Below are 17040 nucleotides of genomic sequence, written 5' to 3'. Positions count from 1 at the left end.
GACACAGTGTTTATTACTCCACGCGGGGTCCCGGCCTATAACAGTTTTGACTTCGCTTTCCATGTGGATTTTGGTGCGGAAACTCTCCAAAACCTTTTGCAGTGTGCACATACCCTAAAAAAATACATGAAATTCCCAAGTGAAAGTGAAAGTCGAAATATTTAAAGCTGAAGTAACTCCCTCAATATAATAAATACACAAACCCCGAAATAAATCTCTCAATAAAGTGATGAAAACATCTTAAGAATCGACATCATATTTACAGAGCTGATGGATTCCAAGGTGCGGCCGTCAGCGGTGAAGTCCGAATTGTCTCTGTGACATCCCAGATGTAATGCCTCCTCTGTAGACTTCTATTAAGTGGCTGAACGGGGCAAAATCGTTTCCATTGTGGGATTCCGTTCCTTGGTGATGAGGTCACGGACTTGTGCAACAATGGACGAAATCTTAGATCATTCTGTCCACCAGTGCAACTAGTAGAGCCTTCCCGAATCCGGTGTCCACTCCAGGGCTCACCGAGGGCCCCCAAGGTCTGCACCAGGACACTAAGTGTCACTAAATATCAGGGTTACGTTTTACAGTCTATAGGACATGTATAGGGGGAGGTGATTTGGCGATGGCTTGTACCGTAACGAAGATTGGTTTCCTTATTAGGAGATCAATATACAAAAATATCAAAAGGTAGTCAGAGATTGTCTGTTGTGTGACGGAGAAGAATCCTCCTCATATCTCCCATCTAGAGCTGAGCACCATTGAACGTCGCCACCGGCAAACACAAGAGGGAGCAGAATTGGTCCTGAGAGCTCTGCGACCAGTGAGGCCGGTAGATATGGCGAAAGTCTCGGATTTCAGGCTTGTAGCACGGAGAAACCTCACACCTGGTGCAGAAGGGAAAATACATATTCTTATACAATGGACTTTCATATAAGAAGATACATTGCAAAGATACACCCAACACACAGAAGATATTTGCTAGGAAATCGCCACAAATCATTGTTGTATTTGTTGTAGAGGTCACATATAAGGTCGCACACTGGGACCACCATAAAGGGATTCGAACTCAGGACTCTAGCGCTTGCAAGGCTGCAGTGCTACCCACTGAGCCACCATGTTGCCCCTAAAGGCGCTGAATTTAGTGTGGAATCCACGTCAGATTCAGCACTGAAAAAACACCCCCCCCCCAAAAAAAAGCCTTCCATTTACTTCAGTGGGTTCCTTTTTCCTTTTTTTGGTGAGGATTTTGATGCTAGCAGGAAAAGGAACCCAATGAAGTCAATGGAAGGCTTTTTTTTTCAGCGCTAAATTTGACGGGGATTCCACACCAAATTCAACGCCATTTTCCTCCGTGCACCCCTCGGCTACATTCTCACTGAGTTATTTTGGTGAAGATTCTGACGCTGTAAATCTACGTGGAAAAAAAAGCTTCCCATTGACTTCATTGGGTTCCTTTTTCTGCTAGCACCAAAATCCTCGCCAAGAAAACTCAGTGTGAGTGGACCCTAAGAAGGCAGCTGAGCGGAGCACTCTGGGACAAGATTGGAATCTGGGGACAGGTGAGTGTGGGTTGTTTTTTTTAAAAAAATTTCCCCTCCCCCGGCCTAATAAGAAAATAGTTTAGCCTAGACAACCTCTTTAATGGCGGATATCACATCCTATTTTATCGGAGACCCGGTGACTCACTTTATAACCCGCTGAAGGATTTTACGTTCGTCTTGGTCCAAGCACAAAGGAAACGTCCCACCATTCTGAGCGATGATTTGAGCTTTGTCCACTTTAATTTGAGAAATGCTGATCTGTTGGAAAAAAGGAAATAATTTACTTAAAAGGGTTTTCCAGGTCAAAAAAGTCTATTACTTGCAATGGGTTAAAGGGGTTGTCCCATTACAAGCATCCTATCTATACTGCTTGTTAATGTGGATGTAAGACTTTTCCTAAATACACTGCTTCAGCAAAACGGCTTTGTGTGTCCACTATCTTACTTTATTCAATTCATTGTTGACACAGCCCTGACTTATCTGCTCAAATGTCAAGTGATGTATCTGCTGCTCTCAGGGGGGAGGGAGGAGGGGCTAAGTGCACGGGAGCGAGACTGTGTTTCTAGCTATTCCTGTGTCTACAACATGTGACCTAGCTCCCTGCTCTCAGATAGAGGAGAGGAGCTGCTTTCATTTCTGAACTCGTCTTCTGTTCTCCCAGTTATCAGGCTAGCTAATTCAATTGTGTTCATTATGGCAGAGACAGGCAGTGTCTGTACGTAACACACAATGGAGTTGCTGCTGCCTGTACTTCATAGTCCAATATTGTGCATATAGTGTTGTTTGAGGACCTTTGATGACATCACAGGCCCTTCAGCCACCCCATAGGATCACGCTATGTGGTGGGCGGAGCTACACGCCAATTTAGGGCTGGAGCTAAACGGCAGGTTGCATGTGAAACCCCGCCCACCAAATGACGCAAGAAAAAAGGAAGAAAGAAGATTTTACAGCAGTGAAGACTGGTGAGTATGCGACTTGGGAATACCCCTTTAAGCGGGAGAAAGGAGGTTTAGTTCTAAGGTTATTTCCAATTTTATCCGGTACGACCCCTTTAAAGGCAAGAAAAGTCCTGAAGCCTTAAAAATAGTGAACAGGATTAGATTGTATCCATAGATCCATGTTCTTGTCCATAGTAGTTATATTCTTGTACATAGGAGTAGTATTATAGTAGTTATATTCTTGTACATAGGAGGTAGTATTATAGTAGTTATATTCTTTTACATAGGACGTAGTATTATAGTTGTTATATTCTTGTACATAGGAGGTAGTATTATAGTAGTTCTATTCTTGTATATAGGAGTAGTACTATAGTAGTTATATTCTTGTACATAGGAGGTAGTATTATAGTAGTTATATTCTTGTACATAGGAGTAGTATTATAGTAGTTATATTCTTGTACATAGGAGGTAGTATTATAGTAGTTATATTCTTGTACATAGGAGTAGTATTATAGTAGTTCTATTCTTGTACATAGGAGTAGTATTATAGTAGTTATATTCTTGTACATAGGAGGCAGTATTATAGTAGTTATATTCTTGTACATAGGAGGTAGTATTATAGTAGTTATATTCTTATACATAGGAGGTAGTATTATAGTAGTTATATTCTTGTACGTAGGAGTAGTATTATAGTAGCTATATTCTTGTACATAGGAGTAGTATTATAGTAGTTATATTCTTGTACATAGGAGTAGTATTATAGTAGTTATATTCTTGTACATAGGAGGTAGTATTATAGTAGTTATATTCTTGTACATAGGAGCAGTATTATAGTAGTTATATTCTTGTACATAGGTGTAGTATTATAGTAGTTATATTCTTGTACATAGGAGCAGTATTATAGTAGTTATATTCTTGTACATAGGAGTAGTATTATAGTGGTTATATTCTTGTACATAGCTGTAGTATTATAGTAGTTATATTCTTGTACATAGGAGTAGTATTATAGTAGTTATATTCTTGTACATTGGGTAGTATTATAGTAGTTATATTCTTGTACATAGGAGTAGTATTATAGTAGTTATATTCTTGTACATAGGAGCAGTATTATAGTAGTTATATTCTTGTACATAGGAGCAGTATTATAGTAGTTATATTCTTGTACATAGGAGGCAGTATTATAGTAGTTATATTCTTGTACATAGGAGGTAGTATTATAGTAGTTATATTCTTGTACATAGGAGGTAGTATTATAGTAGTTATATTCTTATACATAGGAGGTAGTATTATAGTAGTTATATTCTTGTACATAGGAGTAGTATTATAGTAGTTATATTCTTGTACATAGGAGGTAGTATTATAGTAGTTATATTCTTGTACATAGGAGCAGTATTATAGTAGTTATATTCTTGTACATAGGTGTAGTATTATAGTAGTTATATTCTTGTACATAGGAGGTAGTATTATAGTAGTTATATTCTTATACATAGGAGGTAGTATTGTAGTAGTTATATTCTTGTACATAGGAGTAGTATTATAGTAGTTATATTCTTGTATATAGGAGTAGTATTATAGTAGTTATATTCTTGTACATAGGAGCAGTATTATAGTAGTTATATTCTTGTACATAGGTGTAGTATTATAGTAGTTATATTCTTGTACATAGGAGCAGTATTATAGTAGTTATATTCTTGTACATAGGAGTAGTATTATAGTAGTTATATTCTTGTACATAGGAGCAGTATTATAGTAGTTATATTCTTGTACATAGGAGCAGTATTATAGTAGTTATATTCTTGTACATTGGGTAGTATTATAGTAGTTATATTCTTGTACATAGGAGCAGTATTATAGTAGTTATATTCTTGTACATAGGAGTAGTATTATAGTAGTTATATTCTTGTACATAGGAGGCAGTATTATAGTAGTTATATTCTTGTACATAGGAGGTAGTATTATAGTAGTTATATTCTTATACATAGGAGGTAGTATTATAGTAGTTATATTCTTGTACATAGGAGTAGTATTATAGTAGTTATATTCTTGTACATTGGGTAGTATTATAGTAGTTATATTCTTGTACATAGGAGTAGTATTATAGTAGTTATATTCTTGTACATTGGGTAGTATTATAGTAGTTATATTCTTGTACATAGGAGTAGTATTATAGTAGTTATATTCTTGTACATAGGAGGTAGTATTATAGTAGTTATATTCTTGTACATAGGAGTAGTATTATAGTAGTTATATTCTTGTACATAGGAGTAGTATTATAGTAGTTATATTCTTGTACATAGGAGGTAGTATTATAGTAGTTATATTCTTGTACATAGGAGCAGTATTATAGTAGTTATATTCTTGTACATAGGAGGTAGTATTATAGTAGTTATATTCTTGTACATAGGAGTAGTATTATAGTAGTTATATTCTTGTACATAGGAGTAGTATTATAGTAGTTATATTCTTGTACATAGGAGTAGTATTATAGTAGTTATATTCTTGTACATAGTAGTAGTATTATAGTGGTTATATTCTTGTACATAGGAGGTAGTATTATAGTAGTTATATTCTTGTACATAGGAGCAGTATTATAGTAGTTATATTCTTGTACATAGGGGGTAGTATTACAGTAGTTATATTCTTGTACATAGGGAGTAGTATTATAGTAGTTATATTCTTGTACATAGGAGGTAGTATTATAGTAGTTATATTCTTGTACATAGGAGTAGTATTATAGTAGTTATATTCTTGTACATAGGAGGTAGTATTATAGTAGTTATATTCTTGTACATAGGAGCAGTATTATAGTAGTTATATTCTTGTACATAGGGGTAGTATTATAGTAGTTATATTCTTGTACATAGGAGTAGTATTATAGTAGTTATATTCTTGTACATAGGAGCAGTATTATAGTCTTAGTATTACAGTCTTAGTTTCTTAGTTATATTCCCTACCCCTTTTGGGAATATACATGAAGTACATTTGCCATTAGATGATACTATGCACACTATAAAGCTGATCTCAGGGTTCGGTGTATGGTCTCTGTGACTTGGATAATATAATATTAGTTATTACCTGATTGAAGCTCTTCTTTGTTTTGGAGTTCTGTCTTTTCACCACTTCTCGTACGGTCAGATTTAGACATTCCATTTTGGAATCTTAAACAAAACCCCAGGAAACATTAGACAATATTCCATACAATCCTCTCTGCTTTTTCTATTAGGACTTTGTAGTGCTATCACTTTAGCTCATTACCCCCTTTGATGACATAGACTACCTATGATCTGTATTATGACATTCTGATGGATCAGGAGTAATGCCATAAATATAGAAAGATAAGTCACTTTTGTAATACAAGTAACATCTTAGGGCTCTCACCAAGTTCCTCCATGGTCTTGCAGGCTTTCCTCAGACTGACTGATGTGCAGACTTTTTCTCCATCGCTCCATTGGCTGCGGCCACTTACGCTCGACTGCAAAATATTAGGGGCAATGATTATAAGATCAGACCATCGGGGGGCGCAGTTTGTCTTTGTGATTGTTCTTATTCTTCTACCTTGCTGTAGACGATTTGTAGTGTAAAGGGGATTGCTTCCCGATCTCCATCGATTCCCAGTCTCTTACAGCCGGGTCCTGAGATACAGAAGCTTCATTAGTCCTTGTGATATTCTGTAGCTTTGACTTTACATGTTCATTACAATGAGAATTCTGTTGTGTCTTGTGGATGATAAAGCCTTATCCCTAGATGTGGGGCGCTGTTCTTTTGAGGTCAGCGCCCCATTACTGGTGGACAGTGGTCTTGTAATGGTCGTGTCAATCAGAATTTGGCAGATAAAGGGTAAACTCCATTATCTTTTCTATGTGAGCAGACTATTTCGTGCGCAGATCATCTCATCTGTTTCTATCTTGCAGTTTTCATTCAGTTTGTACAATGTTCCTTACCTGATGCTTTAATGGCTCTCAGTGCCGCAGAATGTCCCATTTCTAAGGACTGGATAAAAACCTCCGTCTGTTTTCTGCCGCCGTCAAATGTAATCTACATGTAAAAGAAAACCGTACACAATGCGTCTTACTGAACTACATTATCTCTTATGGCTAACGGCAGGAATAGAATGAGATTTGTTTTATGTATATTTTTTTTATTTGTTAATGTTTTTTTAACTCTATTTTCTGCACAAGATTATGGGGGCGGCCATCTTGCCAGAGTGTTTCCTCCTGTTAATAACATTTAATGCAGTGATATGGCCATAGGCAGCAATCATCTAAAAGCAGCTCATTGGGAGAGTCTTCTAGATATGTTCTTATCCTGGAGGCAATAGGTAAGCTATGACATCATCAGTAGTTGTTACCATGCTGGGGCCGTGGTGTTATCTATAGAGGTGTTATCGCCTGTTGTAATTCTATCTGTAATGTCAAGGAGGTGACTGCTGCAAAGAGTTTTCAATTGTCAATAATCTATTATTAGGCTTAGTGGTCTGAGTGAAAATATATCCAATACTTTTTTAGTTTAACATAATAGATTGGATGAGACATTCCCTTTAAGCTTTAGCTTTTATTTTCAGAGTTGTACCTTTTAGCCACTATAGATCTTTGCTGTAAGGGAGGGATGAGAACAATGGACATAACGTAACTGATGGAGCCGCCTCCTTCAGCCTCATGTACAATGCATTAAAGACACTTTGGTCCATCATGTTTTTTAGTACATTAATATCACCCCAGAAGTTACACATTGGGAAGAAGCTTTAAGAGTTTTATCCCATAAAATGCTATCTTGTAGAATCCGGTGAGACATTGCTGTAGGGGCCGGAGGGATTTCAGTGCCCTATAGAATATTCCCAGACAGTAGGGTTACCTCTGCTTGGTACAACTGGAGAAGAAGAGATCGGTTGGCAAAGCGGCAATAATACAGCACCATGTCGGCCAGGATGGGCATCGTCTGTGTGTCTGGAGAGCCGTTCTCAGGTGTGGAGGGCTGTGGAGGAAGAAGCGAGAAGCATCTATAAGAGATCTGTACCCAGTGATACTGAGAAGGGAGAGCTCAACACGGATAAGGTGGATTTTATGGCTATAGATTAGATGTATTCATAACTAATACTAGTTTATCTAGTTGTTATCTTCTCTGGTCTGCAAGATACCGTAGCTTTCCTCTAGAAGACAGAAAGCCGCCGGTCTCGTCTCATCTATAGGTAGAGACCCTGTAAGTAACGTCCGACCCATAGCTGAGCCTTGAGACCCGCTCATACATAGAAGGTGCTGTGTCTGAGGTTTGCCTCCATATTAGTACAGAGTAGGGGTCTGGTTTGGCTGATACTCATAGTCATGGGTTGGACATTGGCTTATAGGGGGGCTATCTATAGGAGGAACTAGGAAGAGCGTTTTCTTTACTTGGGAACATTTCCTTTTAGATCCTGTTTGGGTCCCAATAGGAGAAGCCGTGACCTCGTGTATTAGGCAGGCCCAGCGACATGATGATACCTGGACTCGCCCTCCAAACCCCTCATCATTTACCTGCGAGAGAACGGATGTGGGAAGATCCATCAGACCCAGGATATTGCGATTGTACCATGGATCCAACATCCCGATGTAGTGAGAGATGTCATTAGTGCTTTCCTCTGTTTCTGGGGTGTCCTGGAGCATAAGGTCATAGTTAGCTCATGTCAATAGCAAATCATACGTGTATCTACAAAGGTTTGTTACTCATGTCAGAGGTCAGGCAGAGTCCCTTATGTAAGGTTAGACCCACATGGGGTGTATATAAATGATGGATTCGCCATTGCATTTTGCAGCAAATTGTGCATTTTCCATGCAGAATTAGGTGCACATTTTTGGCAGATTTCTTTCAGTGCATTGTAAAGGGTTTATTGTGGGGAAGATCCACAATATAAAATGTGATGTTGCAGTGTAACATTCAGTTCATAGGTGGATATCCACACTGATTATTTTCTGCAATGTGTGAATTAAACTTAATGGGGGTGCCAGTTTTACCCAGTCACCCGTTATCCTTTGGACATTATGATAGGTGGGGGTCGCAGCCGTGAAGACCCTACCGATCGTGAGAACTGGAGAATGAATGGAGAGGGAACCATCAGTGAGGCGGCCTGAGCGGCCCGACCTACACATCAGTCCTTATGATTAGTGGGGGTCTCAAGGGTCGACCCCCCATTTATCAGCAAGTGACTCGGAAAACTCCAGATCCTAACATGTTCATATCAAGAGCTGCATTCACAATTCTGCCCATTTATCACAGACTTCCTGTAATACACGACCTATGGCTGCAGTGCAGTCTGGGAAATGTCAGGGTTTGGTAGCCGTTACCTCTGGGTTGGGCTTTCCTGACGGGCTTGGAGATTTTAAGGGAGAGTCGGGGTTTGTCAGTGTTACAGATGGGGATAGACCGTTTCTTCTCACTGGTACGTAATAGAGCTGCAGCTTAAAGAACCTGGTCAGCAACGGGCATTTACTTTCCTTTAACCTAAAAACCAAAGAGGTAGATGGTGAGTGAGGACGAGATTTGAGCCACATCAATGTCCGGATCTGCTCCGCCGTGACACACAAAGGGCAGGCGATGACAATACTCACCTTAGATTGCTGTAAGCTCGAGCTAACTTTCCAGAAATTCGGTCGGATCCGAACACGACAACCCTCAGGGTGGAAGCTTTGGAGTCCTCGTTGCTGCTCAGGAATGGTCGTCTCTTCAGTGCCAGCTTTTGGTTCTGCTGGATCTCCCAGATGTGGGCGCCAAGAGCATGTTGGGGAAGGGACTGAGATCTTTTTGACCGTACCGGCACTCGCCTCACCTGGGGCGTACATAGGCTACCTGCTCGTCTTAGTGGAATATTCTGCAAGTTTGCCGTAGAGCCTGTTGTAGAATGGCTGGGGGAATGGCTCAGATCCGTCCTGGACTTGCCCTTCGTCAGATGGTTCTTGGGGCTGAAGAGTTTTCGGATCTTCTGAGTAAATTTCCGATTGACCTTTTCTTCTTGGTAGTCTGTTCTTTCGGGTGCGTCCTGCGAGCTGTCATCGCTGTCTTCTATGTACCCACTGTCTACACAGCTGGACAGGTTGGAGACAAACTGCACCGAGTGGTTGGAGATGTTGGCCATGTTGGCTTCCTCCGGCACATGACTTGGCGTGCTCCAGTACACGAAACGTCTGGAGTTGGTAGAAAATACGGAATCTCTCTGGGTCGTCTCATTCTGAATTTCCTCTTCTACCTCTTCTAGTTCTTCTTCCTCTTCCTCCTCTTCACCCTCACCATCGTCTTCCTCATTGACTTCATATTCTGGAGATAGACTGGTTGTTCTAGTGTCTTCTTCATGTAATAGGATGTTATTCAGGACATCTGCCGAAACAGGGGACAGTGGGCATCACTATCTGATCAATGTTACCAGAGAATAAGAAGATGGGAGGGATACAAAGCGGATTCTCCAGCTGGATTTATAGGTAGAGGAGCCGCAGTGCACTACAGTACCAGTAATAATAACACTACATCGTATTTCTATAGCACCAACCTATTCCGTAGCCCTGTACAATTTGTCTCATCTCTGTAAAAGCCAGAAGATCCTGCACTGGACAGGACTGCAAACAATAGTAACAGGTGCAAACCTGCAGCGCCCCCCAGTGTACAGCAGAGTCACTGCACTACCACAGCTCCACGCCTATGACTTCAGCTTCTTTCTGCCCCATCCTGCACAGAATCTTCCATTGCCTGGAGGCGATCAGACACTTACCTGCTATCTGCAGCATAGGACATAATGGTCTACATTAGGAGGACCCCTTTAAGACATGGTAAATGTGACTTCAGCCCTAGAATTGATATATTTACTTACCAAAGTTGTCCTGATCCCAGGTATACGTGTGACACTTGGGCACCGGAAGAGAGATGGGTTGGAAGTGAGACGTGGAAATCCCTGATGGGAAGACAAAAAAATATTTGTCAGTTTTCAGCACAATATTACACTGGCATACAGGGGCAGGCCATAAATATTCTGTAATTATACCATGGCATACAGCTAGTTACACTGTGTGATATCTTGTCTGTACACATCATGTCACTAATAGAGCTGAATGGGAGCTGTGGAAACAGTGTAGCACAGCTGAGATACATTCCTCCTGTAGCTCTATAGGTGCAGAAACAGTGTAGCACAGCTGAGATACATTCCTCCTGTAGCTCTACAGGTCCAGAAGCAGTGTAGCAAAGCTGAGATACATTCCTCCTGTAGCTCTATAGGTGCAGAAACAGTGTAGCACAGCTGAGATACATTCCTCCTGTAGCTCTACAGGTCCAGAAGCAGTGTAGCAAAGCTGAGATACATTCCTCCTGTAGCTCTATAGGTGCAGAAACAGTGTAGCACAGCTGAGATACATTCCTCCTGTAGCTCTACAGGTCCAGAAGCAGTGCAGCAAAGCTGAGATACATTCCTCCTGTAGCTCTATAGGTGCAGAAACAGTGTAGCACAGCTGAGATACATTCCTCCTGTAGCTCTACAGGTCCAGAAGCAGTGCAGCAAAGCTGAGATACATTCCTCCTGTAGCTCTATAGGTCCATAAGGAGTGTAGCACAGCTGAGATACATTCCTCCTGTAGCTCTACAGGTCCAGAAGCAGTGCAGCAAAGCTGAGATACATTCCTCCTGTAGCTCTATAGGTCCATAAGGAGTGTAGCACAGCTGAGATACATTCCTCCTGTAGCTCTATAGGTGCAGAAACAGTGTAGCACAGCTGAGATACATTCCTCCTGTAGCTCTATAGGTGCAGAAACAGTGTAGCACAGCTGAGATACATTCCTCCTGTAGCTCTATAGGTGCAGAAACAGTGTAGTACAGCTGAGATACATTCCTCCTGTAGCTCTACAGGTCCAGAAGCAGTGTAGCAAAGCTGAGATACATTCCTCCTGTAGCTCTATAGGTGCAGAAACAGTGTAGCACAGCTGAGATACATTCCTCCTGTAGCTCTACAGGTCCAGAAGCAGTGTAGCAAAGCTGAGATACATTCCTCCTGTAGCTCTATAGGTGCAGAAACAGTGTAGCACAGCTGAGATACATTCCTCCTGTAGCTCTACAGGTCCAGAAGCAGTGCAGCAAAGCTGAGATACATTCCTCCTGTAGCTCTATAGGTCCATAAGGAGTGTAGCACAGCTGAGATACATTCCTCCTGTAGCTCTATAGGTGCAGAAACAGTGTAGCACAGCTGAGATACATTCCAACTGTAGCTCTATAGGTGCAGAAACAGTGTAGCACAGCTGAGATACATTCCTCCTGTAGCTCTATAGGTGCAGAAACAGTGTAGTACAGCTGAGATACATTCCTCCTGTAGCTCTATAGGTGCAGAAACAGTGTAGCACAGCTGAGATACATTCCTCCTGTAGCTCTATAGGTGCAGAAACAGTGTAGCACAGCTGAGATACATTCCTCCTGTAGCTCTATAGGTGCAGAAACAGTGTAGCACAGCTGAGATACATTCCTCCTGTATCTCTATAGGTGCAGAAACAGTGTAGCACAGCTGAGATACATTCCTCCTGTAGCTCTATAGGTGCAGAAACAGTGTAGCACAGCTGAGATACATTCCTCCTGTAGCTCTATAGGTGCAGAAACAGTGTAGCACAGCTGAGATACATTCCTCCTGTAGCTCTATAGGTGCAGAAACAGTGTAGCACAGCTGAGATACATTCCTCCTGTAGCTCTATAGGTGCAGAAACAGTGTAGCACAGCTGAGATACATTCCTCCTGTAGCTCTACAGGTCCAGAAGCAGTGCAGCAAAGCTGAGATACATTCCTCCTGTAGCTCTATAGGTCCATAAGGAGTGTAGCACAGCTGAGATACATTCCTCCTGTAGCTCTATAGGTGCAGAAACAGTGTAGCACAGCTGAGATACATTCCTCCTGTAGCTCTATAGGTGCAGAAACAGTGTAGTACAGCTGAGATACATTCCTCCTGTAGCTCTATAGGTGCAGAAACAGTGTAGCACAGCTGAGATACATTCCTCCTGTAGCTCTATAGGTGCAGAAACAGTGTAGCACAGCTGAGATACATTCCTCCTGTATCTCTATAGGTGCAGAAACAGTGTAGCACAGCTGAGATACATTCCTCCTGTAGCTCTATAGGTGCAGAAACAGTGTAGCACAGCTGAGATACATTCCTCCTGTAGCTCTATAGGTGCAGAAACAGTGTAGCACAGCTGAGATACATTCCTCCTGTAGCTCTACAGGTCCAGAAGCAGTGCAGCAAAGCTGAGATACATTCCTCCTGTAGCTCTATAGGTGCAGAAACAGTGTAGCACAGCTGAGATACACGCCCACATTCCTCCTGTAGCTCTGCAGGTCCAGTGTTGCTAAATGTGCTATGCTGTTTCCGTTGCTTCCATGCACTTGTATGTAAGTTATGGAAACAGTGTAGAGCAGCACCGAGATGGGATTAACCCTTTATTTAATCTAATTTTAAGTGTTGTCCAGATGTCCGGTTATCTCCTCACCTGTTTGGTCCCCCAGTACTCCGGCTTCTTTACCAATCTCCTGCAGCTTGTCCTTTAACCACTCCCTATTATTCGGTACGTCGCCGTCACTGACTGCTTGTTCTACAATTTCTGTCAAATTGGCAAAGATCGCTTCAAGTTCCTCTACCGTCTTGTCCTGAAAGGATCAAAGATTTCATTTCTATTATATACAGTCCTATGAAAAAGTTTGGGCACCCCTATTAATCTTAATCATTTTTAGTTCTAAATATTTTGGTGTTTATAACAGCCATTTCAGTTTGATATATCTAATAACTGATGGACACAGTAATATTTCAGGATTGAAATGAGGTTTATTGTACTAACAGAAAATGTTAGAAATGGCCATTCCAGAACATTGTAATTGTTCCTCTGCATGAATGCCTGAGGATTTGGAGCGGTGTTTTGGATCATTGTCTTGCTGAAATATCCATCCCCGGCGTAACTTCAACTTCGTCACTGATTCTTGAACATTATTCTCAAGAATCTGCTGATACTGAGTGGAATCCATGCGACCTTCAACTTTAACAAGATTCCCGATGCCGGCATTGGCCACACAGCCCCAAAGCATGATGGAACCTCCACCAAATTTTACAGTGGGTAGCATGTGTTTTTCTTGGAATGCTGTTTCTTTTTGGACGCCATGCATAACGCCTTTTTTTATAACCAAACAACTCAATCTTTGTTTCCAAAATGAAGCTGCCTTGTCCAAATGTGCTTTTTCATACCTCAGGCAACTCTATTTGTGGCGTACGTGCAGAAACGGCTTCTTTCTCATCACTCTCCCATACAGCTTCTCCTTGTGCAAAGTGCGCTGTATTGTTGACTGATGCACAGTGACACCATCTGCAGCAAGATGATGCTGCAGCTCTTTGGAGGTGGTCTGTGGATTGTCCTTGACTGTTCTCACCATTCTTCTTCTCTGCCTTTCTGATATTTTTCTTGGCCTGCCACTTCTGGGCTTAACAAGAACTGTCCCTGTGGTCTTCCATTTCCTTACTATGTTCCTCACAGTGGAAACTGACAGGTTAAATCTCTGAGACAACGTTTTGTATCCTTCCCCTGAACAACTATGTTGAACAATCTTTGTTTTCAGATCATTTGAGAGCGGGCTGTCCATGCTCGGCGACCATCAAACTTAACTGAACTTGAATTGTTTTGTAGAAAGAAATGGTCCAAAATACCTTCATCCAGGATCCAGGAACTGATTAAAACCTACAGGAAGCGACTAGAGGCAAAAGGAGGATGTACTAAATATTAATGTCACTTTTCTGTTGAGGTGCCCATACTTTTGCACCGGTCAAATTTTGGTTTAATGCATATTGCGCATTTTCTGTTAGTACAATAAACCTCATTTCAATCCTGAAATATTACTGTGTCCATCAGTTATTAGATATATCAAACTGAAATGGCTGCTGCAAACACCAAAATATTTAGAACTAAAAATGATTAAGATTAATAGGGGTGCCCAAACTTTTTCATAGGACTGTATATGTGTATGTGTGTGTATATATATATATATATATATATATATATATATCTATATGTATATCACCATTAACTCCATGATGTTGCACATTAGAGCGGATCTATATATTGTACAATATACACAAACCTAACGAGATGTCTGAGCGGACACAAGTCACTGGACAGTCACGCTGACCTTTCACCTCCTCATAGCTGTGCGGAGGAGGGGGCTGTATATATAATACCGCACACCTATGAGGACATGAAGGCTCTCCTCAGGGCTCAGTACCGGTGACCGCTCTTATTCACCATTTTCTGAGGGGACATTTTAATGAACTATGAGAAATATAAGACGTCTTCTAGTTGTGTCCGTTGTTATAGATCACAGAATATACAATGTATAAGGGATCTGTGAGGACAGGATCAGGCTCCGATATATGATCTCTTATTCTGCACATCTGTAGTGATAGTGGACACGTACCTTGAGCTTATCCTTTAGGTCTGTGACTTGGGCGGACGGTCCCAGGTTGGCCTGGTACAGGTGCTGGATGAGGGAGATGTAAGTGTTTTGGGCAGTCTGCTCGGTATTCCTTAGACGGTCAGCGACTGAGACAAACTCCTTGGGGAGCTCTGCAGGGTTCACTAACAGCACCGTCCTGGAAGAAAGAAAGCAAGACATGTAATGCCAAGTATTCATTCTCTTGTGTGTGGATTCACGCCTGTTTTCTTAGTGATGTGACCACTAGGGGGTGCTGCGGCCACATGTACTAATGACTGATAGATTCTGTGTATAGTGTATGTAAGTAACATGTCCGACCAGCTGTACAGTACTAATATCCATCAGTGTAAGCGACTAATACAAGACATAGTACTTATAGCGAGGCGTCACTTACACAATGCTGGGCAGGGAGGATTTCGTCAGGAGACCCTGCTCGGCGCTGACCAGACGCTGGTAGGTGATACCTGCGGGAAATAACGGCATTAGTGATCTCCATATCACGTGTAAGGGCCGCAGATTATTAGGAGATTAGTAGCGTACCTGGAACTTTCTGTTCCTCACTGATAAAACTGAGAATCTCCTGGTAAATGTCACAATATGGCGCCGGCCAAGTAAGGAAGGCATGAAACGTCTCAAAGGCTTTAGACAGGAGGTCGCACTCCTCAGGAATCCAGGGGGCCTGCAGTGACAGAAGACACGTCAGACGTACGAACCAATGGTAGTGTAAGAATATGTAACATAAATCTGTATTATATCATCGTGACCGCGAAGGACGAGCAATCACCAATCTGTTCAGTCTGCCCCTTATATATTGTGTCATGTTTGAGTCGTCATTGGTTCTCTGATAGATTTACTATGATTTTATGACCAGTAGGTGGCGCTAAATAAATCTGATATACCGCACTATTATATATAGCGCGGCTTACTAGGATTACCCATAGTCTAACATACAGACAGATTACTTACCAAAAGAACAGCAAAGTGAAACATCAGTGCAAGCGGTGTAAGGAGCTCGTACTCGCAGTGTTCCTGCGCCTGCCAATAAATAGAGATGTAAGAACATGGATATACGGCTGCTCCGGATCCTGAGGAATAAAGGGTTAATAACAACCTGCAATTTATAGAACATGTCCTCCCCGCCCCTGCACAAAAAATCCTCCAGCTGTCTTGTGATATAGACATCAGTATATCAGTATAGAAAGGGCAAATAAACATTCCATAAGATAAAGCAAGAAACATTGTATCAGGTGATAACTTATAATATTACACGACCACTTCCATCTCACATTTATCTCTCCAGGTGTCACCACTAGAGCCGTATAGATGGCGGCCGGTGAGCGTCTGTACATACAATACAATAGAGCTGAGGTATATTTGTCCTGTTTACATAAAGACTTGTATATTCGGTGCTAACAGTGCGACTATGACAGTGTAATAGAGGAAAGGAATACAGAGGCCGTGATGGGCCATTGTGTAGGGCCGAGTCCTGCGCTGACTCTGGGGGATCATTGATGTCACCTGTCTAGATTAATGACCTCCCTGTTGTTTGTTGTGAGTATAAAGTTTGGGAACCAGACCCGTCTTCCTGCTTAGTCCTCCTTGTTTGTCCTATGGGCTCATTGTTACCAGCAAAGATCTGGAGAAGAGAGTAAACGCAGGAAGCAAAGTCTCTTCCCCTCCAACTTCTATTCACAGAGCAGATGGGGGAGAATACATTTACTTCACTGACTGCAAATTCCCATCAACCTCAGGGGAAAAAACTACACCTGCCACACAGTCACCATACTACTATACTACCATACAGTGACAATGTTTTATAAGAGCTACAGCAGGTGTACTAGATGTACATAGGAATAGTATTATAGTAGTTATATTCTTGTACATAGGAGTAGTATTATAGTAGTTATATTCTTGTACATAGGAGTAGTATTATAGTAGTTATATTCTTGTACATAGGAGTAGTATTATAGTAGTTATATTCTTGTACATAGGGGGCAGTATTATAGTAGTTATATTCTTGTGCATAGGAGGTAGTATTATAGTAGTTATATTCTTGTACATAGGAGTAGTATTATAGTAGTTATATTCTTGTACATAGGAGTAGTATTATAGTA

At 41.3% G+C, this 17040-nt stretch overlaps 1 protein-coding gene across 1 annotated transcript in view; it reads right to left on the bottom strand.

Moving 5' to 3' along the window:
- Positions 1-567: 567 nt before the first annotated feature.
- Positions 568-17040, bottom strand: part of PIK3R5 (phosphoinositide-3-kinase regulatory subunit 5) — a 77307-nt gene continuing 60834 nt past the window's right edge. Inside the window, exons 5-20 of the mRNA XM_075279321.1 lie at positions 15893-15961; positions 15467-15605; positions 15321-15390; positions 14909-15083; positions 12943-13099; positions 10302-10382; positions 9052-9814; positions 8788-8944; positions 7981-8100; positions 7325-7444; positions 6415-6508; positions 6029-6105; positions 5852-5945; positions 5549-5631; positions 1681-1793; positions 568-878 (exon numbers count right to left, since the gene is read on the bottom strand). Coding sequence (XP_075135422.1) covers positions 737-878; positions 1681-1793; positions 5549-5631; positions 5852-5945; positions 6029-6105; positions 6415-6508; positions 7325-7444; positions 7981-8100; positions 8788-8944; positions 9052-9814; positions 10302-10382; positions 12943-13099; positions 14909-15083; positions 15321-15390; positions 15467-15605; positions 15893-15961 — 2454 coding nt within the window. The 3' untranslated portion in view covers positions 568-736. The remainder of the gene's footprint in view (positions 879-1680; positions 1794-5548; positions 5632-5851; positions 5946-6028; positions 6106-6414; positions 6509-7324; positions 7445-7980; positions 8101-8787; positions 8945-9051; positions 9815-10301; positions 10383-12942; positions 13100-14908; positions 15084-15320; positions 15391-15466; positions 15606-15892; positions 15962-17040) is intronic.

Source organism: Leptodactylus fuscus, chromosome 6 (genome assembly GCF_031893055.1).
Source record: "Leptodactylus fuscus isolate aLepFus1 chromosome 6, aLepFus1.hap2, whole genome shotgun sequence".
Classification (NCBI taxonomy): Eukaryota; Metazoa; Chordata; class Amphibia; order Anura; family Leptodactylidae; genus Leptodactylus; species Leptodactylus fuscus.
The sequence above is the reverse complement of the archived record's forward strand: the minus strand, read 5'-3'. Positions and strand labels throughout refer to the sequence as shown.